We start from the raw sequence: 27,151 nt of genomic DNA on the forward strand, positions 1-27,151 counted from the left end.
ATTAATTCTTGACAACAGAAGGCACTAGTAAATGAAGGGTACAGGTGAACAACATGTTGACACATTTTTGATTTTTTTAAACTGGCAATGCAGTCTCGTAGATCGAACCGAGTACAGACCTACAAACTTATCAAAAGAATGGATGGGGGAGCCACTGTCGAAAACTACCCGATCAAGACTCGCAACTGAACAGAATCCGACATTCGAATGACGTTTTCAAAATGGCGTTCATATGGTAGTTCGTAATTTCATTTTTGACCGTTCTTTAGATAAGTTTGTAGGACTGTACTACAAGATGGTATTTTAATTTCAGCATTAACAGTAAGCATTATAGAGTATTGAAAATTATCACACAGGCTAAAAATAAAAAATGTCTATTTCATTCAGGGTAAAAACTTGTATTGTGTATGGTCTACATTCACGTCAGACTTGACACTCTTGATAGTGCATAGGAATCATAAACCAAAAGTCTCCCCTTGTTAAACGCCGGACATACGGATTGAGCGCTATAAGCAACACCAGACAAAAACTAATGCCCTTTCAAGTCATTGAGTTTAAAGTTCTTACTCAACGATATTTCAATTTAACATTTGTGTAATATAACATCTTCTACTGTACCCTTCAAATAGTATTCGAGTGGTGACATATTGTATCACACAAGTTTTGAACTGACCTGTCATTTAAATTGTCATTTCAGTGGATTTCAGGATAACACTAGTTTTCGGGGAGGGGCTCAATTTGTAATGTTTTAGATTAGATAGGGGTCGCTCATATATGATGTCACGCCATATAGTATGTAGAAAATAGATGATAGAAAGAGAAAATAGAAAAAAGATGTAGAAAATGTGACATTACAAAACCAACAAAATATTACATGAGAACATTGAACTTACTGAAATCGATAATTTTCAATGAATTTGATGTTTAACAAAGGGGGGGGAGGAGCTTAAAAATAATTTAGACAGGGGGTAAAAGATTTTGTGACAAATTGTGACGGTGGGGGGAGGGGGGCAACAAAAAAATATCAAAAATCATTTATGAATGACTCCTTATAAGTATTCATTTTTGGCAGTGTCGTGTTTGAATGAAATAAACCTATAGTTTCGGTTGTATTTGGAAGCAATGAATAACTGCCAAATTTTGAACCAGGCGTTTACATAAAGATGTATTATTAAAAAATCTAATTAAGTGTAAAAAAGTGTAAAACAATGTAAGTCTGAATTAAAAACCTTTAAGTAATTATGAGCTCTAGTGAGTACTAGATAAGGTTTAATCTGCAACTAAAATCAAATAAATAAGACACAGGTATATTTTATCCTTCATGGAAGATCAACGATTGCCCTTCTTACAATAATATTATGTTTAAAAAAAATTAATTAGACATAGTTATGTGAAAAATTATACACCCACGATTTTTGTTTGTTTTGTTTATCGTTTTATAAACAGTAAAATAATATGACATCAAACTTTCTAACAAGCCACACCCATAACAATGATTGGCAGATATGCAACCAACATGTCACAGCAACAATAGCAGTGATTGCTACGATCCCTAGTAATGTGGAGTCACATTTTATAAGTCCATTAATATATTTTGTAGTAAGGTTGTTTTTTCAACAGGGCACCGGAAATAATTTAACAGATATACCTAAATTTTATAATAGACAATGTCACATGTAGGGACAGAAGGATTTCACAATATTATTAACATCGTCCAACCACTGTTCTTTATACCTAGTGTCCATAATGGCCGAAATGATTCGAACCCGCTGAGTATCCCTCATGTCGCCGGCCAAGATGTATGCAACTGATTCAGCACACAGCAATCCCATTCCCTCCTCCAGCGACCAGATGTATATCTCATCGGCGCTGTGAGACTCCAGCCTGAACTGGATGATGGCGCAGAACAATCTGTCTTTGAGGTTATCCATTAAGAATCTATCAGCGAGAAGAAGGGTCTCCAGCGCAGTTGCCACCAGCTCCGGTACGGGAAATGTTTCAACGGATCCTGTTCGATTATTAATGCCACAATGCAATAAAGTCAACAAATATTCTAGTCCGTTTTTTGTAACTTTTTTTAACCTAACGCTCTTTTCGTGCGATTCTTTAAATGCTCCGGTAAACATTGCGTTGAACACTTCAGATTGTTGGCATAGGAACTGTTTATTGGCTGGCACCGTGGACGAATCATCTAGCAGAAAATTGACAACGTCTTCTGGTGACACTCCATCAAACGCCGGGTCGTACGATAACAAAATATGGTCTTTGAAGCTCTTGTTCAAAGATTTAGGGTCCTTTATCTTTAAGACTATTGCTATCTGTGACAGTGTCGGTATGCAGGTTTCCAGGGGCTCCTGGAAGGTTGTCAGCACTGTGAAGAAATGCTCCAACGCTTTGCAATTGATGAGTAATTTTTTCAACGGCTTATTGGATCTATAAGAAATTTATCAAATTTAATTATAAAAGAAATTACGAATTAACGATGAGTCTTCATCAACTTATTTTAATTACACTATTCAATAAATAATACACAAGATTTAAGAATGCAACATTTTTTATTGAACATACATAATTTGGTAGACCTCAACAACTTACCCATTCAATGCAAATATGTTATCTTACATGTGGGTATGTTTCTGAGGTGTTTGAAATAATTTCAGTTGAATTAGGCCATTGAGGTTGAGATGCATGGAATGTGATGAATCGCTATATGCTATTTTACCCCTATTGACTGTTTAATGGATAGCAATTAAGATGTAAACATAGATGGTGCATATCAGTGTCAAATAATTTGCAACGCGTATCCCCGCAAAACAACAACCGAAAAGTTATAGATACTTTGGAAGCATTTGCGGGAATTAAAATATTTTGATTTAGGATTAAATACGTACCCACACTGCTACAGTTACTAGGTATACTGTATCCACAATGCGTCAATAGATTCAGTTAAATACTGATAAAGCAACTATTAAATTATTTAAAGGTTATATTAACTATTCATTTATAGTTATTTACTTCATATTGTGCAGTTTTCATTCTGTCATCATTTTATGTATTGAGAAATCAAAATTTTAAGCTTGGAACAATGATGATTGTGGAACGCTATGTTACTTCACTAATTAGCTGTCGTGCTACATATTAAGGTCTATATGTAATTTTGACTATGTTTTGATGTAACACAACTCGACATTCTATGCATCTCAGACTTAAAATTTAGTCAATGTAAGAATTGAGAGATTTCAAATGATCTACATATAAGCTTTTTAAATAGCATGATTTACAAATTAACAAATACAAATTAATTAAGTGTCAAATAGGTTATGGAAAATAAGTCAAATTCTTTATTTAATTCATAGGAAATGAAAGACTTAAAATGTCCTACCTAATAATAAACGGCAGAGTAATTGCCATTGTTTGCCTGATTGTATTGTCGCCCTTTAATAGCTGATAGCTGATCTCTCCGATGCCGTAGTCAGACTCCGCTATTATTGTCATTTGTGAAATAAGTCTAATGGATAAGATCTGGAGCTGAAAGTAATACATAAATTCATAATTTCAACTATAAATTTAAAAAAAGGTGATTTATCATGAATGTTGAAAAAAATATCAAATATCGACACATAGATTACTTGGTTCATTAATCGTTTTGACTAGGTAATAAACAACATAAAATTATAGCTGGAATTTTGTAAGAAAACAATGTATTGCAATTGGTTGGAAATTCGAATTACAACAAATTTCCAATTACAGAAAATTTCGAATTATAGCAGTAATGAATTATGAGTATTCTAAGAAATAGGGTTTTATAATGAAATTTACCTGTGAACATTGTGAGCATTCTGTGTGCCTTGGTTCAACCATTTTGCGTAAATGTAAAACTACACGATGTTTCAACAGTTTTATAATATGAGTAGGGTTGCTGAAATAAAAGAAGAATTAGTATATTATGCGAGAATGTTGTATAGTGACATAAAAATAAAATATTACTACATATTATTTAATTAAAACTATTTTATTTGTTTAATCAACTATTCGGATTTATCGTTATTCAGACAACCTTCATCCTTAATAACTAGTCCAAATAATCTAGGTTCTGTCTCAGTCTCAGTCTGCACACTTAAAAGGCATTAAGGCTATACCTCAGCTGAGGCATGGTCTAAAAAGATCGTGACTAGGCGATGCGCGGATTGCGGGTGCAAATTACGCAAGCCGAACGATCCATCTTTACACGATTTAATAATATTTTCATCTGACGCCATGACAAAACGAATCGACGTGCAGACACCTCGACTATCGCTCTCGGCATGGCAACGCGGCCGTAATTTCGTACCACATACAGTTGAAAATTATTTGCCGTTTCACTTCTGTACGCTCTTAACTAAAAGTGGGCATGTTACTTATATCATCATTATCTTCATTAGGTCCTGGCGTTCGGTGCGTAATATTCGCATCGCTCGACCTACGACGCTTGTATCGGTTTACAGAAAAGAGCAAACTTACACGTCCCTTTTGCGTCTTGCATGCAAATTTGCAACGATACACTCACTGCGAATTTCGATGACGCAGTCGAATACGTAAAAAAAAAAAGATGGAATTGTGAGAGAAATTAATGAAAGTGGTCCGTAGGTAGTCATATAATATGTAGACAAGTATTATTATGCTGAACATTGAACATTCAGTCTTCCGTCCCAATTGTATTTAGTCTATGGCTTTAAACTGTGCTGCCATCTCATTTTTATAGAATTATAATACATTTTATGTGAAATGGATAAAAATCACAGTAATGCTGAAAACGCTATAGTGTACGTACATTTTTCATATAAATTTTTTTTAAATACTATTTGGCGTGAAATATTAGTATTATTTACTACATATTTTACATCTGGCACGGAAATAAAATTATTCAGTCTATGGCTGCGAAACTGACGCATTGGTATGGTGCCAAACACTAAATTCGCAAGCGCAATATTTTCGGTAGCGGTTGCGTTACCTACTCTCCACTTGTCCATATCCAAAGTGTCTGATCTTTCCGATTCAGTACCCCACATTTATAGCAATCATTGGTAACTCCACATAGTCAGAAAATTTTTGTTTGACCTGCCTCTTCATTTGCATTCCGGCATTACTTTCTTTGGTGGTCTATTGTCGTTTATACTGTATACATGACCTAGCCAGGGTAGTGTTCCAATCCTGATTGATTGCGCTGACATCTTCCTTACCGTCCTTTATTTGTCCATAGATATAACAAAGAATATTTCTTTCCAAATCGTCTAGGACTCATAATGATTGCTTACCTAATTATTCTAACTAATATCCTCGCGGCTCTGTTGAGAGGGTGCTTTGACCTTTGCACGTATTCGAGTAGGGCATTAAGAAGTTTATGGGAAGTCAGCCTCTCTATTTTGGCATTACAGTGTGAAGCTCTCGACAGCAGAATAAGCAGAGATCTTGCTCTATGGGACCCGCTTTGATTTGCAGGAGTGTCATCTGGAAAAGGAAAATAGAGGTTTTTCACCATTTTTAAGTTAACGTCATCCTGTTGATCTGAAAGCCTACCCATCTTAAAGCGAACAGAATATATTGGCTTTACCTGGCTGCAACTCCTGTACGGTGTAAGACTCCTCATCCATGATGAGGTCTTCGAGGTCGTTGACCATTTGGCTGGCGTTGAGATCGCTCTGCCCGTCGCTGCCAGCCGCCAGCGGAGACTCTTCTACGTCACTGCAAATGGGGGAATACCGTCCTGACTTTTCCGAATCTGATGATTCTGCCAATCAATAAATTAATCAACCGATGAATAGAGTTATCAACACACCACCATTTAAAAAACTCATAGACAGTATGCCCCATGAAGGTTAGTGCTCGAGTATTGTTACAAATAAGTAAAAAGTAAATTACCACGCCATATACATTACATATAATCGAAGAAGGGACAATCTAGTCATCCAGTGGCACCCAAATGGTACAAAACGTCCACAAGGTAGATCTAGAGGCAGCTGGATCTGTGAAATGGTTAAGTTCTGCAGAAGTACATGGCAACGCAATGCACAGGACCGAGAGAAGTGGAATCAGCTTGGAGAGGTGTTCATCCAGCAGTGGATAGATTCAGGCTGATGATGATGATACATTACAACTTCATGGAGTGAATGTTATATTAAAATTCATTTATTTCGAGGAATGGTTGTTAGTCATTCACACAACCTGTACTGGATCAAACACACTTTGAAAGACAACATATTTTCCCCCCCAGCATGTTGAAACTTCGGCCCACAGCTTTAGAGACGACCGCTCTACCAGCGAGGCCACCATGGTAAGTAGGTGTATTTTAAGGAATTATTGACAGCAACGAAATCGGTTAATGAACCCTTATTCATACCTTCATCAAAATTAGTCGTACTGTGTGGAGAATAACAGCTGTAGCTCTGCGAACTTCCGGGACTCCACTTACTGGCGTTCCAGTACGCCGACGATGAACAGCTTCCATCCGTCCCGAGACTACCAGTGGAGCCCGGACTCCAGTCATTCCTCGCATGGTTGGCCGACTTACTCATTCCGTTGTGTTTAGTATTAAAGTCTTGATAGGAGTGCTTCCCGGTTTGGCTCCTCGTCCGGTAGTCGGGGCTCATTGCAAAGGAGTTGGTGCAGAAGACTCCTGAGAGGGGGCTAAGGTTGGGGCTCTGCTGATGATGCTGAGAGCTGTTGGGCGACGGCCACTCAGGGGATTTCATTTCATAAGACATGCCCGACGGACTCCAGTCGTATTTGGCCATTTTTTCCAAATTCAAACTCTGAAAAATTATGTCGTGTATGCAAATTTCTTTTCTTAGATCGTTGGCTGAGAAACTAAATGTAAACATTCAAGAATAGGCACAATTGAAACAACAATTTCAAATACCCAGAACACGTTGCATAGCAATAACATGGATCTCTTCATACCAATAGTTAAATACAGTAAGCAAATGAGTGGTAATCATGAGTGAAAGAATTTATGTATAGTCCGACAACAAGAAATCGGTGATAACAGGAAGTCACTGTAATAGAATGAAGAAGACTTCTCAGTGACATACCTGTCATGGCGGCAACGCGCGTACAGCAGGCATGTTTAAATAATGTATCGGCTTTCTTTTTAGATGCGACTCCTTTTCTTCTTTGTAATAAGCCAAAAGTTTACTAATAATAATACTAACATCATTCCTGATCGTTTTAGACATATTTTTATTATAAAAAGCTTCAAATTACGTAAATTGATAGATCCGTACACCACGGGAGCGTAAAAATAAATGATTAATTTGGGGGCGTTCTAGGCATTCGGCGAACTAGGTGAATTAGATCTCTTGACGAAGCCAAGCTCGACTCAATTCTAATTGAAGGTCAAACATCGCCTTATATAGTCAAATAGCCGACCCCTTCTCTGCCGTCTATGTAATAACGTCTGCGTGCCGTGGTGGGAGTGCCTGATAGTGAGAGCGCGCGATAGTGGGGGCACCTAAACGGTGCTGTATGCTACATTCGAAGAGTGAAAGAGAAAGTATTTGAATGTTCAATAAAGAATGCTGAATTCTTGAATCTTGAGAAATGATCACTGGATTAAAAAAAATAGTTTATTAATGATACATTTTTAAAACACTTTTCATAATTTCTTTATAAAAAGCAATTTATTGCTCAAGGAATTCATGATTATTTTTTATCGTATTCCGTGGGCTACAAGTTTCTTGGGCGTTTTGGGCACATTAGTGGCCATTCTAACCTAACCTAACCTAACAAATTAAAATGAAAAAAAATAATACCTTAGGAACACTAGTGGAAGTCTTTCTCTTCTTGGATGATTTCTTTTTACTCGCCGTCTCTTCTATCTTCTCTTGCTCACTTTCATAGTCACTCACGTATGGGTCATAAAATTTGATGATCATGTTGTCCCTCTCTATCGTGACTTCCGATTCAGAATTATCTGCCTCCAATTCGTTGGACACGTCTAAGGATAGTGCGATCTTTGATTTTTCTTTGGCGGGAGATCCAGATGAGCTTCTCTGTTTATTGCCGTCCTTAGTTTCAGCTAAAATATTTTTTATCGATTGCATTCAAAGATATTGAAGAAAATGTTCTTTTCTAGAGATATAGATTAAACAATGAGGCAAAAAAAAGATCTCTGGGAACACTGCACTAATTTTCATACAAACTCTTTTTCCATACAAAAATGGCAATTAGGTAAAATTGGAACTTGCTTCAGTGAAACACAGAAAGCTTGATCTGGAAGAAGATTCAATAGTTTGTGTTCCCAACTTATATGTAACAAGCTAGTATCCCTTTAGAGACAGGATGGATAGAGAGATGTTGCCGTAAAATTAATCTAACATTAATATCGCAAACACTGAACAGATTAATAAATAGAATTCCGATAGGCTATATTCCAATACAGTACATTTTGACGCAGGGTTTTGAATGTGTGCGTGTCCTACGAAAATGAACCACGCATTATAGACATGCAATAGTGTGTGATGCAACCTTCAATACACCAATATTAAATGAACGTCAGTGCATAAACCGAGAGCAGTTGTCAGTATTCGACGTATGACGTATTCTTGAGGCGTGTTTAAGTTTATCCCATATTCTTCCACACTCGAGATCAATTGCCTGCTTCTCTACACCCGTTAGGTATTTCAGTTCCCATTATTTCTGAGTTCCCTGGTGGCAAGCCTACAAGCATTTATGACAGAATCTGCTTGGATTGTTTGCGGTACACTCACTAATATATTGGTCACAATATGTCCAGCAGTATATATGACAGCTTGGCAATTTAGTCAGGTCGAAAACTGGTGACGATAAGGATTAGGTTCTTTTAGATAGAGGATATAGCCGAATTATCTGGGTTACGCTCCTTAGTCATGATGCCATGGCGATGAGTGGAGTGCAGATGGTTTTCAATAATAACACAGTTATTGCAATGTTAGACATAAATAAATCAAAGTAATAATAAAAAAAATTAAAGCGGTCATACCAGGGCTATTTTTTAATTTAGTTTTAGTCTTATTTTTGTTGGCAAGCTCGTGTTCGCACTTCATCGTTTCGACATATTCCTGCAATTGAGTTTCCACCATATCGATCAGCCCTTCGTTTATAAGAAGGAGAAACCCTGAAAGAAAAGAGGTAAACTTAGATAAACAACTATACATGGTGACATATTAAAAATCCGTCATCTCCAAATTTCTACTTTATATGATGGAGTAAAATTTCCAAATAGTTTGACTACAACAAGAGCCTTATGAAATTGTAGTATGTATTGCAACACTTGATTGTCATTTCTGAAAAGTTTTTAGTTTTGTAATTGAATTGAAAATTGAGAAGACATTCAACAATTCATCTTTATGGGTAGCCTGTCTTTTGTCACCATTATGATAAAATGTCGGTAAGACTTTTTAATTGAAGCATTGTTATAGTCGGGGTAATTGTTTGATGTAAACATGCTGGGAAAATTTTTAAATGTCCCGCAATTTTAAAATAGTACGCAACAATAGAGGGGCGTCTGAGCTGGAAAAATGACTGCATGTTGACTTTCGGCTAGTGGGATCCACCTGAATGAACTTTTTTTTCGGCCAGTTTATGTCAATCATACTCGGAAATAGTCGTTGTTTTAAAATGTAAAGTCACACTATTTTGTGTTCTCAGGGGTCCTATGTTAGAACTTGCGAGTGCAAGCCGCCCGGTCGACATGACGTCATATGACATCATTGTGACGTACTACCGGAGTGATAATAGCACTCGAGAAAATAACGCTGGTCAGACAGTGGCATTATTCATTGCCACCATACACATATAGGTGTATCATCATAATAATATCTATGGTGAGCACTGTGTGCTGGGCGGCATGCCTCGAGCGTGTATTGGCTGACGTCACAATTACGTCATGTCGTCGGCTGACACACGAGTCGATAGTTAGGAAATCGCGGTGCTGGAGGAATTATGTAGACCTCTAGGTTCTGGCATCTCGCCTTCTAAAATTCAAGTTTATGTATAACTGTGTTAAACTATATCTGTAATATTGTTACTGTAGGAATCTAAAAGCTGTGCATAAATAAAAAAAAAAAACGTAGTGACCTCATAGGAACATCTATTTTCTTTCAAATCCACCAATCCCTCAAAATGAAATCACGACGAATAGTTTTCTGTCGCCTATTAGAAGGTAACCCAAGGCTCAAGGGTTACATGTTACATTTTATCATTTCTACATTTATTCATCTACAGGTACAAGTAAAGTTTGGTACGAATAAATCCGGAATACAAAATGAATTACAGCTAGTTTAAACAACAGTTCATGAGTTTTTTCTTCAGTTTCACTTTTATGTATCTAGGTTCCATGATTCATTATCAATATGATTGATTATATGAACCACCTCTGGTTTTGATTAGTACAGATAGTTGGTGTCTTACTGCAATTAAATATTTGATTTCAATTACCTATGTCATCCAAAACAAACGAGAGAAGTCCTTTCAAGGCGAGTGCATGTCGAACGATAGAGGTATTATCTTTGGCAACTGTCAGCAGCAGAGACAGTCCTCCGCATTCTCGTATCTTGGCTCGGTTCACCGACTCTTTGCATAGCAGACACAGAGCACGGATATACGACTCAGGCCAATCTGAAAACAACATTAAAATACCGTGTAAGTATTTTATTTGGCACATCCACGGAGTTAAGAAAACCAAGAATAATCTTTGCTTATTGCAAATATGTAGATGATTGTTAGAAATTAAGTAAAAGCTGTTACACATAATTATATTTATTTTACATAGTACATTTTCCTGCAAACACATAAACAAACATTTTAAATATTTTATTTCACTGTGGATGGAAGTGCAAATGCAAACAACTATATATGTCTTTTACCCAAAATAACGATTGCTGGTCTCGTGGAATGCTGTTTTGATTAAAGCACAGATTTTTTTACAGTGTGGATTATCAAAACGACATTTAATTTGATCACTGTCTGCAGGTGTGGACATGCGTTAAGTTTCAAACAAATATGCAATATACAATAATTATAATTATATTGATGGTGAAGAGTAGAGGTCTGTACTAAATCGAAGGCAGCAGACACACGGCATTGCAGTTGACGTGCGTAGACATGCGTCGACGTATGGTCTTATTTGATTCCTAATGCATCCGATTAGAATAACCAATTGGATTTGTTTTAACCATTTGGTGATTCTAATCGGATGCAATTGGAATCAAATAAGACTTGCGTCGACGCACGTCAATTATTGCAATGCCATGTGTCTACGCCCTAAGACCACATTTGGGATGTAATATTAATTAATCAATAGTAATTTGCCGATGATCTTGTTAAGTGAATTGGCATTTACAAGGTAAAACTGAAAACTTTTCAAAACTGATATATTTCTGTATTGGTTATGTACCACTCATTTAAATGAATCACATCTGTTAAGGTTGGGGGGTAGTGAATCCAATAACCAACAACTTGGGTGGGAAATATACAGTGTACAATTTACAATATTTTGCCAATAAATTATCAATATTAATTTTCAAAAATTAAAATCAAGGGAATCACCCCAATCGGGGATGATAATACTGTCTATATGTTCTCATTTACTATTCCCGACATAGTGTTACTTGATCCTCGATTTTTCAAAATATTGGGCAAGATAAAATGTTTGGACTTTGGTTTATAACACTATTTAAATAAAACATATTAATATTTGTCTGCCAACTCCTTGTTATAAGACTGTCAGAAGCCAGGTTCGGTCGAAACTCAAAAGGGGGTTAATTTAGTGGATGTTGGCACATATTCATCCTTATAAATATACCATATTAGTATGAAATTTGATAGTTTTGACAGAAAACAAAATATAAGTTAGAGTGAGAGAAAGCAATGAAATAAGTTTGTTGTAAGTGCAGTCCAGAATAGCAACTGTAACAATTACTACATTAGCTCTGCCTAATTTTAGCGCATGAGAAGAAATCGCATTCGCGCATATTCATGGTTAAATGATTACGGAATTTAAACGTTGAATGAAGATATTGTTAAAACAACTTACCCGTTTGAAGGTTTAAAATATCCACGAGGCATTCCACAGCACCGGCGGCTCCCAATATGGGACGCGATGTCGACACATAGCAGAGATTTATTAAACATTTTATAGCCGGCGATTCAAAGTCTTTAGTTAGGACCACAAGGCACTGATATCCTCGGCCATCACCCTGAATCTAAAAACAAAACATTCAGTCAATACACAGAACCATATTACGAATATCATGACACGGGTCTTAATAATTTCATTCATGTTTTGGGTAGACCAGTGGTTCTCATGTGTGGCCACCAGAGGATTTTGCTGCGGCCGCCGGCGCTTTACAGAATGATATTTCAAAAATTTATTTATAAAATTATGAAATTGGTTGAATACACAGGACAATACAAATGACCACTGGACCAGATATGAAATTAGCTACAAGTGACTTCGCATTGCAAGCTCATTTAAGGAGAACTTCACACTTTTATTATGACATTTATTTGCCAATTTGTAGGGCGTGAAAGACAATCTGTAACAATAAGTAGATTGGCAGCAAATAAAACTACACTTCGGGCATAATTATTTAGTTGAAAAATCCTGTAAAATCTGTGTAAAATTGTTTATAACTGCAGTCGAGTAAGTAATGAACATAAAAAATGAAATGCCATCTGAGCGATGTTATTATTTTTGGAGTTTATTAACTTAACCATGTTTCATGTGTTTGCTAAATAATTTAAAATGTCATAAGAGAAAATATAACATATTAGGCTTCTTCTATTTACATTTAATTCTTTGCTATTTCGGATATTTTCATACTTTCCCTGTAATCTACGACACAACTGTCATACGAATACTGACTGAATTCTGTCCGGTAGATATGGATAATGCCCATGGTAACAGGGAACAATTCAAATTTATATTTCACGATCAGGAGTGATCCGGGCAAATGGTCAGCATGAGTTGTTGGATCTGTCAGTCTTTTTGTGTAGTTTGCAGTTCAGACTGTTAATTCGTCACATACTGAATTTGAGGTAAGCAATTTTGAAATTGTTTCTATCGCCGTAATTGGCAGAAAACAAAAGGTCATATATTTTAATACATAAAGGTGAAATATAATAAAATGATCATAGAACCTGTTCGGCACACTGAAACGTCGATAGTGTGGTAAAAAACCCTAAGCACTTCAGTAGCCCCGCGAATAGCTCGTGCCTACTCTTTTTGCAAACGGCTTTTTTGTGTTTCTTTTTTTCACCTGCGGATGCCTTTATTAAATCGGCGCTCTCGCATTCGCTGGTTAGGAGGATAGCCACCGCCCGCACCGCCCCCGACGCCAGCATCTCTTCGCGACGGTCCACTACCATCCACAATAACCTACAAATATAAATTATCACATATTAGAATACAATTAGTCTAGTATATTGACAACATAACAAATCAATATGATATTTTTGTTTATGATATTTTCAATCTTCCCATACGGTGTTGAAACCTGGACTTTCAGAGAATCCAATTAGAAGAGAATTGACGCATTCGAGACGTAGTGCTGGCGGAAGATTGTCCGCAATCCATTTAATGCCAAGCGTACAAATGTCTCTGTACTGGAAGAGCATGGCATCAAAGAATGTCTCTCAGACAACTGTAAGAAACACGTTCTCCACTACTTCAGTCATGTGGTAAGAAGAAATCTGAGAAGTCTGGAGAGAAGGGTGATCCCTGATGGCATCGAAGGGAGGAGATTACGAGGGTGTGCGCCTTCCTCATAAAGTGACACCGTCAAGAAAGCAACTGAATCAACAATCACCAATCTCAGTAATGTGGCAAAAAATATAAAGAGAAGAGATATTTTTGAAATCTTCACTTATTAAAATTACTTAATATCCAGAATTTTTCTTATGGGTTTAATGCTTCAGTATTACGGTTGAAAATGAAGAATTTAGCTAGAAAGAAAAATTCCATGAAATAAATGCTAACTCTATTAATATAATAAATTTTCTATTAACAATCTAAAATCCTGGAATGCATCTGATTCGTTAAGCGAGATATTAATTCTTAGTGTTTTTATCATTTATCGTCGCTTCTTACCTGATAGCCCTGACAGCCATCGCCAACGTCTGATGAGAAGTGGACTTATCATTAGTTCCTATTATAGTTAGCAAAGCTGCCACGGCTCCATCGGTATGCAGCTGTTCAGCATTTTTGGTTTCCTGGGCAAGGTTACCGACCAAACGGCACGCCCTTCCCACTATACTGTCTCGGCTAATACATTTTATTATTGTGACTAGAGCTGATGAGATTTTGAATTTTCCTACCTGAAAAGAGTAACAAAATCTTTTATTAGCATCGAGATAAAGCGGGAAATATCATGGAGAATTGAGTCCTGTGAGATGACTGTATAGTCAGTGATTCCCAACGTGGGGCGTACGCTCCACCGGGTTTTGGCGGGCAAAAAGGTCATCATGAAAATCATTTGAAGACAAAGCATAGCACAAGGATCGCACTAATTTTCTTCCGCGTTGTACATGTAACTTAATATACATATTTACTTACGAAAGTTGAATTAAAAATAGTATTGTCTATGTGCATTTTTTATTTGAAGCAATTCATTTTTTCTTCAGAATTAGTTAGGTTGGTAACTATAAAATTTTTATAGGGAATAGATTTTTGAAGCGTTGAAGTGGGACTTGGCAGAAATGAGGTTGGGATTTATAACAAGACATTTACAGTACCTATCTTGGTAAAATTATGAGAGGACAAAAGTAGAGCAATCCCCAGCTCATTATCTAAGAAAAGGTCACTGTATACGTAGGAGAGGAAGATCTGCAGTCAAATGTTTACCAAGGCGATTTCCTTTTTTATTAAATCATATGTATCGGGTACCAAGTTCAACAAACTCCAATTACAAGTGTTCTAACTCGATCCAGTAATTAAAATTGGAGATGTGATATCAAAGGTGTTGAAGAAAACCCTTTTAGATGGAGCCTAAACATGGGTACTTAAGTGAAGCAAAAAAAGGATCTCTGGTCTACTGGTTAGATTAGCTACAAGTGACTTCGGATTGCAGGTTCATTTGAAGAGAACTTCATACTTCTAATATAACATATCGTCTATGTAAGTTCAATACCGCGGAAAAACTATTTGTCAAAATGTTCAGGAGGGACAGAAAACCTTGCAATTTCGTCAATAAAAAAGATAAAAAATAAATTTAAATGCAGTTTATTGTGTCTTCCTGTTTTATATTAGAAAATATATTTTTACTATCGTACGCGTCTGTGCAAATTAATTGCCCTAGGATTATTTTGTAAATCAGTTGGACCTTACGCGGTATTGCCGCAACTCACTGCTCGTCCGCTGTATTGGATCTAGGGATATACGCGGTCTTGCTTGCTTTTTAGTATGGATATTAACCGGGTGCGAGTAGTCAATTGGTCAATTTCAAAATTTGAATGCACCGATCAATGCGGCTTGTGCCGTTTAACCGAGAGTGCCAAAAATACGTATTTTGAACATATTGGCTCATACGCAGTATAGAACTTACATAGACGATAATTTATTTGCCAATTTCTAAGGCGTATAAAACGACAATCCATCAATAATACAATACTTTGACATTATTATTTAGTTGAAAAAAACTCAATAAGGTATGTGAGAAAAAGTGGCAGCCGTTACTTCCGTTAGGATATCGGCAATGCCAACTTAGTGGTGTTAATATCTATGCAGTCTACCAACTTAACCATATCTGATTAGTTCGATATATGCATTCAAATGTTAGATTACTTAACAGAAATAGAAATAGTGTAAAAGACTTCTATATAGGTAATCCAAATTCATTGCGCAATGTGGTTAAGTATAAAACTGCAATACTGCACTGGCACTGACTTCAATGAGAACAAATAAGTATGACAGACAAAGTGTAGTGTGCACTATTTAGGTAGAATCTTCACAGCCTACCTCCACCGTTCGCCAACCGACTGTAGGTCCACTATATAGATTTGCCACCCCCGGCATAAGCCATTCATTTGATCCCATTTAAGGGACCGGAGTGCCATATTGATGTTGATAAGGTACCAACGTATTGGAAGTGGTTTGGGGTAGATTGAAGTGATATGGGACTCAAAAAAGATATCTCTGCAGTAAACGTGAACCTTGCAGACACAGATGTGAGGTAAAATAAACGAAGTTCAACTGCTGGTGACAGAAATAACACAGTAATAAAACGATTGAATTCACCTCCAGACAGCTTTCTTTTTCCATGCAGCAGTTCCCAAGAGTACTCAAGACTATGTCTAGGACTTTCTCATTGGGCTTTCGAAGTAGAGCTACGAGGTTTTCCAACCCGTGACATTCCCGTAGTCGACGGACTCCATCGTCATTTTTTATGACACGGGTCCTAATCTGGACGAGGGTATCCAGAACTTTTGACGCTGATGAAGATTTCAGATCATCCACCAGTGATATTATGGCATTTCTATCCATATTTTTGACATAAAACAAAAATATTTTATGTCATAAAAATGTATTAAAAGTGACAGCATAACCACAATGAAGTTGGTATTTTTTGATATTTAGTTTTTGTTCAGTTGGCAACACTTTGTCAGATCGAACGCTGCCTGACGGCGACGGGTCAAATGAAAGTGTTTTCTATCATGGCAGGAGACCTGAAAGTGTCAGTTTTTGGAATGTAAACTTTCCATAGTTTCGGTGTTAAATCGTGAAACAGGTGCCGTGATATATTGGTGAACGAATGACATGATATGCCAGTGAAGCGATGAGTGTTTTCGGTGACTTTCAGCGAGTTTGGGTGCAGCGGTTTCCCGAAAGCGCTCTCCCAGCCGCTTGGGAGGAAGACGTCCGGGCGAATTTGGCCAAACATAAACAGAAGGTCGCGGTGCTGAGGGAAGAACTAGAAAAGGAGGAATTCTACGTAGAATACTTGGAAAGATTGCTGTCCGACGTCGAGAAGCATAAGGCGAATCCGCAACCTTCCCGCACCGCACCCCCGCCCCCTGATATCGATGACAATAATACTGATAAGAAGGTACGAATGATAGCAGACCGCTGATCAAACACCGTTATCAATATTCGTACAGATATTCCTGTTCAATAATTATTTCAATTCGTGGACCCTCCAATAGAAATTCGCCATCTGCACTACATAATATACAAAATATGACAGAAACTTTCTTTGTGTACAGTAGGGCTGGGCTGGAGTGTGTCACACCTGTCAATAATGTCAGATCCATAATAATATTGACGATTTTCCTTGATCTTAAATGGCTAAATCCTTAAAAACGTTACGGCTTTTCGATCATATTAGTCTTGTCACAGTTTTGACAGTTCATTTTCCTACCAATCTAAACAATACGATTAATGTTCGTAAAAACCTCCTTTCTACAAATACCTACCTAGTTTTAATTATTATAACATAAGACCTCTTAATTTTAACATTTCATTATTGTTTCCATAGATAATATTTAACTAAAAGTAAATAGGCAAGTGTAGGTTGTGATACAATGCATGAAAAGTATTGTAGTTAATAACTACTACATAATATGTAGAAGAACATTGATTCGAAGACTGCTCACTGTCAGTAGAGCCCCAGAATAAAAATTTACACTCTTATTTTTACTTTCCCTTCTGTCCTTCTGAATAGAGATTGAACGAAAAGTTAACAATCAATTCTGGTAAAAAAAAAAACAGTTAAGATACCTCTACAATAATGAAGTATTATGGAATAGACAAAATAAATGAAGACGTTTTGTATAAATGTACCATCATAAATCGTCCGTTGTTTCTTATATTCGGTACATCATGATCATGCGTTTGTAACATCATAGACTAGCCATGATGCATTTTGCCTAATTTGGCTATTTGTCCTTTATATCAGTGCTTCTAAAACTGTTTTATAACACGGCCCCTAAAATCTTAAAAAAATAATCCCCCTTCCCCGAAAAATAAATTATTTTAGTTACCACTATACTATACATCATGGCTCCCACATCCTGAAGCAGGCCCCTAGGCTAGAATATTTGGCGGGCCCCCCTATCTAGTGCTAATGATAAAGGCAGTGTGACACAATTGCATTTTCCAAATGGTGTTCGCAGTAAAATTAATGTGTAGGTACTTATATTTAGTGTTTTTTAGTTATTGTAATACATACATGTGAATTATGGAGTTGGCTAGTATCGATACGCAATTAAAATTTGTATCGTACAACCACATAATTTTAAATAATAAGATTACTGAAGAAAAATAGCGAAAAATAAAATAGACTTTTTTTTAATATTAGAGAGAATTTGTGATGTGTTTATATCACTTGTCTGGTCGAATTGCCACGCTGGGCCCTTCCTGAGCTCGGGCCCTCAGGCTAGAGCCCTGTCAGCCCCCCCTTTGTGGGGGCCATGCTATACATACATTTATATATAACACAAACAAAATAAGAAAAATTTACTATATAACCTAAGCCTACAAAAAAAAAATTATGCGAGGGATGTGATTGCATATTCTTACATAAATCAATATCGGATTCAATGTTAGACATGATAATATGCAGGGAATCGTCTCCGTTGAAAGACATTTTTTTTTTTCTTTCGACCATGTCTGATCCTAATAGGATCATATGGGCCTCCACAGAGCGGAGATTTGTATTGACAGATTTTATTTTTACGAGAAATGGATGTCAGCCACTCACTCAACCTATTCGGTCCATACTCAGACTCATACAGAAATTGAAAAACAATATGTGTACTTGCCAGACCCAGGATTCGAACCTGGGACCACAACGCTATAGGCCATGACATGACCGGTGCTTATTTGTTATTATGAGTAATGACAAGAATGCAGCATAGGTTAGTTGTTGCAAAATGAATTATGATTGCCAATGTTGCTTTTGCAATAGACAGATTTCAATGGGTGGTGCTTCTCTACAAAGTTTTGCTCATATTGCAAGACCTCTCACGTTTATTAAGTTAAAATTTATTAAACATTTTGCACGTCTTGCAAAACACTCTTGAGACCACGTTACTCGTAATCCAAGATTTTACTGTATTTAAATATTTTATCAGAGCTCCGAGCAGTGGAGCAATGGGGTTTTACCCGGAGCAGGAGCGGTGCCGGAGCACAGAAAATTTGTACTGCTCCGGATGTTTTTTTTTATTATTAAATTTTCATCCTATAATCCAATGAAAATATTATATTTGACACTTTGCAACACTGGAATTATTTGAAATATGGCAACACTGCCGAGTGATAAATAACCTCACTTTTTTGACAGAAGAGGCAGATAATGAAAGACGATTTGCTGTCGGTTTTGTTTAATAAAATCATTAATGAAAAGTATGAATAATAAACCTTATTTCAAAACTACTTATTTAAAAAAAATAGCATTTGTATACATATAACACTCATTAAATTTTTAACCCGGAGTGGAGCTGGAGCAAGTATTAGGTCCCGGAGCGGAGCAACTCAAAAAAGGGTCTGATCCAACGCTCTGTATTTTATCGATTTTTTTTTAGTTACTTCAGTACTTTTTTGAAGCTACGTCAAACGGAATAATCGGAGTTTGTATCGGAATATTAAAGAAAAACAATAAAACATTATTTTTAATTTATAGTACTTTTATTATACAGTAGAACCTCGATATAACAAACTAATGCGGTTAAGGGGGTGTCCGTTATATAAAAACACAAACAAAATCCTGTTTATTCGTCTTCGGATGATAAATCCAGACACCCGTTGTAGAGTGACGTTAATGTTCGATGTCGACGCGCTTGCTTACGATAATCCTGCTTTGAAAAAAGAATAAAGTTTTGTTTGCACTTTTGAAGTTTGCTGTTTTCTTTATAATCAACTCTCGAAAATACGAAAATGCTTGTAATATAGTTGAGTTTCGTTATCTGACGAATAGTCAATAAATGTTATTAGATCGTCGAGATGCGATCTTATCACTGATAACTTTGTTTTTGAGCGTGTTGTTTCTTATTCCTCGCTATTTTCACTTCCATCCTCATTTTCCAAGATCGTAACTTCATCTGCTATTTCACTTTCAACGATTAAACAAATTATACTGCTTGTAGCTGTGTGAATTAGCGACTAACGTTGCAAACGTCAGTGCTACGTTCAGTCTACGAGCAGGACGGCATTATGAACTGCATTAGGCACATCAAATTCGAGTGCGAGAGGTATGACTGATTATCATGCACAGAACATTGTTTTCAAGCGGTGACACTTGGATTTAAACATGTATAACGCATGTTGTTAACAATTATCACATTTGACCGGATATTTTGAATGTTTCGTTTTGTTTAGGAATTAAATCAATGAGACATTATTAATTGAACGCAATATTTTCTCCTCATTTCTACTTCAAAGAGCAGCTGTCTTTATATAAATATGAAGCTGTGGGTTGCGAGTTCGAACCTGTGACTGGTCAAAAAAAAAATGCATGACATCTTTCCAACGTACATTTGATCCAGTGCAAGGATCCACTAGGTTAAGCGAAATGGCTAACAATTTTTCCTCATAAAAAAGTCTGTTTATACAACCTCCACTCTGTGGAGGCCCATTTATGACAAAATTTTTCGTTGAATCGAACTCTTTATAATAATAAATCTCAAAAAGCCTATGCTTGTAATCAGTTGTACCAGCGTGAAGGTGGCCATAAAAAAGTATGTTTAGTTACACAAAAATGATTAGGTATTTGAAACATTATAAATGTTGCCTACATTTTTACATTCATGCGTTTGCCTCGGCCATGTATTATGGAGCATTTTTCAACTATCACCGTAAGGCCGCACGGGCGTTATTGTCAAAAATATAGACCTCAATAACTTGGGCGGGATTGGCTAGACATATGAATACAAGTATTAATTAAGGCTCTAAGTACCAAAAAGTAGTATTGCCTGTGGTTACAAAATACTGAGTCATTGCAGTAAAATTGCACGAAGCAGACCTTTTGAAAAATGTGTTTTCACAGTGTGAAGCAATCTCGGCAGCTTCCATAATTTTAGGAATTAAGAACTCGCGAGTGTCAACACACCGTCGTCAGCCATTTTATATTGAATGCCGTTGACCACCGCATTGGTACTTACACCATTATATATAAAACACGCCAACGGACTTACAACGTCACCAGATTTAAATATTTTGCTGTATTTTTTTGACTTGCTTGAAGCACTTAGACCATAGTTAACGTTATTGGCGTTGGTATGTAGAACATTTTTCTATGAAAATGTCAGTTTTTATTTTTTTGGTACTTAGCGCCTTAATTAATACACGTATTCATTTGTGATATCACGCAGGAGATGAGAGAGTGAGGCGCATTTTCTAGGTTGTATCACACTAGTCTAGGTGGCTACATGAGCGGGATAACCTGCTGCATTGTAATTATACGACTCTCCATTCTGCCGAGTTATTCTATACACAGGGCGACTATCGACGGTGATTTATCATATTTATGTATTGAGGCATTGAGGCAGTTAATTGTTACAATAAGTTAACTGCCTAAACTGTCAAAAAGTTCTATGTTTTAACAGTCTCACTCTTGACTGTATTAACTTTTAGAGCGAGATAAACAGTTTTGACAGTTTAGACGGCTAACTTATAGTAGGTAACAATTATTATAATAGGTTCTTCAATACATAAATATAATAAAGTGATAGCCGCCTTGTGTATAGAATAGACCCACTGCTCCGAATATGTTTCACACACTCTCCGAATATACTTAGATACTAATCATACTATGGCAGAACCAATAGGAGAAAATTGTATGATGTCAAACGGTATGTGTGGTAAGGGGTACTTGGCTGGCAGTATTTCCCGCTGCGTAAAAAAATGCTTGTGTGTCCTTAGCCCTTCTTAAGTACTCTCAATCGATGGCAATTTCTTTATTAATTTTTCAATTTTGATAAAAAAAAGTCCTTTTAATAAATCTATTTGTGCATTCCATTGATGATTGAATGTGTTAGTGTGAGGCCTCAGTGCCAGCGTTTGGCGCAGCGTTGAGCGTTCTGCGCAACTCAAACGTATAACCGTATAAATGTATAACCAAAAAAAGACATTGTCTACGAACATTTTCACACACGGTTATACGTTTAAGTTGCGCAAAACGCTCAACGCTGCGCCGAACGCTGGCACTCAGGACGTACACTTATAGGTAGTGTTAGTCATAAAATATATTGCAAAATTTCAAGCAAATCAACAGTGTTATTTTTTTAAGATAAAGAAGTCATAATATCTCTATTTTGATATTCCTATGTACATGGAATGGCAGGTGACTATAATGTCACTATCTTATCAGTTTAATTATTGCATGTTTTTATGCAATAACCTATCACTTACCTATTTTACCACTAACTGATAGATATAAAATATGAAAAATTTCATAATGTTACATGTCAATTGATTTTTTTTCTCTACACAATTAATTGCTACTTACAATAACTAACTTTATATATGGAATGGTTGTTGTATGTAAGTATGTATGGAACGGGAGCCGGTTCGGATTAGTTGAGTAATTTAGTGACTAAAAATGTATGAACAGACAAATTTAGTCAAGTAATTTACTAAAATCATTTAGTTGATTCAATCCATTTTTTTCTAATTTTTCGGTTGAGTAGCACCCCCACCACTAGAGATAGGAAAACTGGTCGATTTTGAAGACTAAGTATACTTACTACCAGTATAAAAAAATACTTAGTATAGATCCTTGTTCCACAATACTTACTAGTATTTGGAATACTATATAGATCGTTTGGCGTGCGTATGTGACACAAGTTTCATACTCAACTGAAACTAAAACCAACTCCATATTATTAGTATTTTAAAATACGTATTGGCTCAGGGAACTCAGACTGTGTATCGGCTTCAATATAATCGCTAAAAATACGCTGAGCTCCGCTTGTCGAAAAGTCCCATTGATTATAAAATTTTAAATTTAAGAGTTGTTTTTCTGTTGGTTACAATATTATTGTTAACAATTAATAACAGTGATTTTTTTTATTTTAAACATGTTTTGAGCGGTATATAACAAGCCTAAGCCTTGCGTCATCTCAACACTGTGCTGCGACACAAAATTTATGACCTATTATTATTCATACATTCGAATGCAATAGACTAATAAATTAAAATATACCTATATTCAATTGCTATTTTGTTGGTGCGCATTTAATGTCAATAGTGTTGAAAATCTACCAACTGGCGAGTGCAAAGAACAGCGACTCGCAATGATATCATCACAAGTTTTTTAGAAGTTTATTGGGCCACAAATACTTAGTATGGGTAGTTTCATCCGAAACTTGAGTACACAAACTGGTCACCTCTACCCACCACCTCTCACTAAATACCAAACAAGCTACGAGACAAGTCTGAACACGTTATCTTTAGTCAAGTTCATAAGTTGTCGTAAAAATGATATTTCGTTGGAGCGAAGATACTACCCTTAAATTCGTTTCAGAATATTTAAACCATGAGTGCAATTGTTGCAAATTTCTTCATCCAATTCTTCTGATATATAAACTATAACTGAAGTTATGCACTATGTTGTGCTCTATTCATTTTGACACGTCACTCACCAATGTACTGTGTTCGGACACTTTTCAGTTACTGAACTATTTAGTGGTAACTAAATCATTCGCCACTCGACTAAACTACTCGACCAATCTGAACCGGCCTTTAGGATTGACCCTACATTGTTAGAGTGCGGATGCACAGTAGAAGTTAAACTGTTGATTCTATTCTAAACAAATGATTTTATTTATTGATTTTGTTGGATAAATCTTTTTGCTATTACACATAATGTAAATTTGTACTCTAAAGTTCGAATTGACTGTAAGTATACTAACACTCCTTCTATCTATGGTCCAAATACTTTGGGCACAGTCAGAGAATAATTCAAGAAAAATTCTATGGATGAAAGAAACTTCCATCTGAACAATCCTGAGATTGTATGAACATTACTGTACAATGCCCAGAGGTCCTTTTTTGCTCCTTTTTCATGTGTATAGGCTCCATCTATTTATATAAGAAGGTTTTCGTCGATATCCATAGGCACAGTGCATAAAAAATGTCAATTGATATTGACGTGTGCTGATTTTTTTTATTTTCCAGGATGAAATAAACAACTCACACAAAAATGACAATGAAGCAACGCCCCCCGAAACCACGGCGAAAGAGAGTATCAATATTGACGACGTGGAAGTTACGCTACGGCAAAAATCCAGTAGTTCCATAGGACATAGAAGTTCAATTAATCAATGCATCAGCGAGATATCTTCAACCCTCAACGATGCACTCAGCAGAAGATGTGCGAGTGAGATACCGCCCAGAAATGAAGAGAAAGAAACAGGTAAATATCAGTTGGGCCGATTTATTCATTTTATATTCTAATGGATATAAGTTTTGTACTATTCCATTTGAGTCGTTTTTTGTGAACCGGGTATCGCCTTTCGGTATCTTCAGGCACTATGTGCACTCACGGAAAGGGAAATATACTGGCATATTAGTTAACACTATTAAATTCCCAATTCGTTACCATTGTTCCCAGGATGGATGATTTTACACCTCTTGAGTGTAGTATTTTTATTGTTTATAATTACTAATGATCTATTGTTAAGTGACGATTTATTCACTTATCGAGTGTATTATTAGTGATAAGGTAGGGGTTTTTTACAAACACTTCAACTATTCATAATTTGTTTGTTATATTTTTTGTTGTGATCCCTGACTTAATAGGTAGGTGATAAAGTTTTTACCTACTATATTATATTAATTTGTTATATCATCATCATCATCATCAGCCGGGGTCAATCCACTGCTGGATGAAGGCCTCCCCAAACTTTTTCCAACTCTCTCGGTCCTGTGTCGTTCGCTGCCACGTATTTCCGCCGAACTTTACCAGTTCGTCAATCCAGCGGCTTTTAAGGCGACCCTGTGGCCGTTTCGTACCCCTTGGGTACCATTGGATGACGGCATTTGTCCAGCGGCCGTCCTTTCGGCGAGCAATGTGCCCCGCCCATCTCCATTTCAGCTGTTTGGCAACGTCTATTACATCGCGTACTCTTGTCTGCTTCCTAACCCATTCGTTTCTCTTACGGTCTCGGTTATGCACCTCTCCATGCCTCGCTGTGTGACTCTTAGCCTTTGGACATCTCTCGTGTTGAGGGTCCACGTCTCGCAGCCATACGTGAGCACGGGTAGCACACATTGGTTGAACACCCTACGCTTAAGACATAATGGTAGGTCACTCTTGAAGATACTATTCAGACATCCGAAAGCACTCCATCCCAGCTTTGTTCTTCGAGCAATTTCATCGTGCATGCTTCCGTCTACGGACACCTGCTGTCATTTGTGCTGTAGTGCTTTAATTTAATTAATTAATAAAGTAATAATAACTTAAGTAATTGCAGTGCTGTAATTTGTTATATAAGTTGGAGTTAATTGTATTCATTGTCAGTGTGTATTTGCCTTTTGGTGAGTGCACATAGTGCCTGAAGATGCCGAAAAGCGAAACCCGGATCGAAAACGACTCAAATGGAATAGTACAAAACTTAAATCCATTAGAATTTAAATTCCATCAAGTATGTACTTTCGGTCGATAGTATTAATATTATTCATTTTATAATTATTTGCGGGTTGTATAGAGTACAAGTATTACTCACATGTGGAGAAACGTTTCGCAGCTCTGCGATGAATGAGATATTCATGAGGATATTGTACACAGCAGTATGATGGTCCATATTACACGGTAGAACTGATGTCTTTGAGAACGTCGAGGAACTGAAATGTGCCGTGGCATAATGAAAGGCAAAAGAGTTCGTTAAAAAAAAACTCTTTAAATCAATTAGGGGGAGGAACTGAACAACGAATTCTCACTCAGAGGAGAAGAGGCGATGTGACAGCGGGTTGCATAAAAAGTGTCACTCAATGATTTGGTGTCCACGAACGTATTCAACGTGGAAATTAATTTTTCCAACAATTTAATGCACATGCTTTAATTATATACACCACATACGAAACTATTGTGAGAGCAATAATAGGCGTTGCAGCATAATAAACATTAAAAATTATAATAAACGAATGAGAAGAATTTTACCACTCTTCACTGTAAACATAGTGTAGGTTTTCATTTAGTTGTTGGGTCACAATAGATAGAATTGTGGGCTACAGGTTGTGCGCCACTGCTTTAAAGTTGCTTATTTTGGTGTTGTAAAGATGTTGCTTTCTGGTGAATAGTTTCTTACATCACCTTGTCACAATGTCCAGCACATCACGTCCCGCGCATGTCTGGAATGGTGCTTGTAGATTGTTCTTGTTAGCGATGCTGTAGGGTGGCTATGACGCCGCGATCCTTGCAGTTATGCTACAAGGCATCCAAAGTACATATCTTAGTCAAGGACCGATGTGTTTGCTCACAAAATCGAGCGTTTATGATTTGGCCATGCCCTTCAAAGTTGGCTGAGACATCTATTCTTAGAAGCTCAAAAATGAAGAGCCATACCTACAGACATTTACAATTCCCATAAAATACAGTGGTGAATTCGAAGTTAGCTAAATACGAAGCCTCTTTGTCCATATAGGTGCCAAGTTTACTACAAATCTACCTAAGACTACCATCATTGGCAGCTGTGGCACCTTAAATTTTTAGATCTACTGATAGTAATCACCCGGTATTCGAATTTGGAACTAAGGTCAATCACAGTATAAATTATTCTGAATGTGAACCAAATATTAGTTTGTGGCGCCGTCACTCAGCGCACAACTTATTCTGATAGATCTATAGAAACCCAACAAGCACAGAAGTTTGAGTGTCGTCAGTACATGTAGCACTGCACATGATTATTATTTTTTCCTCATTTGAATGAATACCCATTTAGATCCAGTTGAACGCAAGTCTGTAGTTGTGTCAAGGATAACAATGTATGTATATCATAATAAATTTTTGGGTCATCACCATATGTTCTTCCTCCTTCTTTCCTCGACGTTTTCTGGATACATGATTGCCAGGATACTAAGAAAACACGTGGTTGAAATAGTGTTTTCAACATTGATGTTGGTCCGGAATATTTGACTAATAAAAGGCTCGGACAAACTCGAAAGTCTCAAACAAAGCCTGAACAAAAACGAACCATAAGTGCG

The 27,151-nt window shown here is 36.7% G+C and overlaps 2 protein-coding genes across 2 annotated transcripts in view; one reads left to right on the forward strand and one right to left on the reverse strand.

The window, feature by feature from the left end:
* Positions 1–256: 256 nt before the first annotated feature.
* Rnb (BTB/POZ domain-containing protein Rnb) lies at positions 257–16,563 on the reverse strand. Its single transcript, XM_085944256.1, has 13 exons — positions 16,250–16,563; positions 14,105–14,331; positions 13,156–13,393; positions 12,050–12,218; positions 10,453–10,632; positions 8,996–9,130; positions 7,788–8,053; positions 6,377–6,788; positions 5,591–5,767; positions 5,295–5,487; positions 3,820–3,919; positions 3,383–3,528; positions 257–2,433 (listed from the first exon to the last, which is right to left on the reverse strand). Exons 1-13 carry the CDS (start codon positions 16,493–16,495, stop codon positions 1,671–1,673), a joined length of 3,252 nt encoding a protein of 1,083 aa, XP_085800382.1. The 5' UTR covers positions 16,496–16,563; the 3' UTR covers positions 257–1,670.
* A 52-nt stretch (positions 16,564–16,615) lies between these two features.
* The window catches only part of RhoGAP1A (Rho GTPase activating protein at 1A), a 60,726-nt gene continuing 50,190 nt past the window's right edge, over positions 16,616–27,151 (forward strand). Inside the window, exons 1-2 of the mRNA XM_085944255.1 lie at positions 16,616–17,057; positions 24,125–24,362. Of these exons, the coding sequence (XP_085800381.1) occupies positions 16,788–17,057; positions 24,125–24,362 (508 nt within the window). The 5' untranslated portion in view covers positions 16,616–16,787. The remainder of the gene's footprint in view (positions 17,058–24,124; positions 24,363–27,151) is intronic.

This window comes from Rhyacophila brunnea, unplaced genomic scaffold, assembly GCF_057557595.1.
Source record: "Rhyacophila brunnea isolate RB1 unplaced genomic scaffold, BYU_Rbru_1.0 scaffold_17, whole genome shotgun sequence".
Taxonomy (NCBI): Eukaryota; Metazoa; Arthropoda; class Insecta; order Trichoptera; family Rhyacophilidae; genus Rhyacophila; species Rhyacophila brunnea.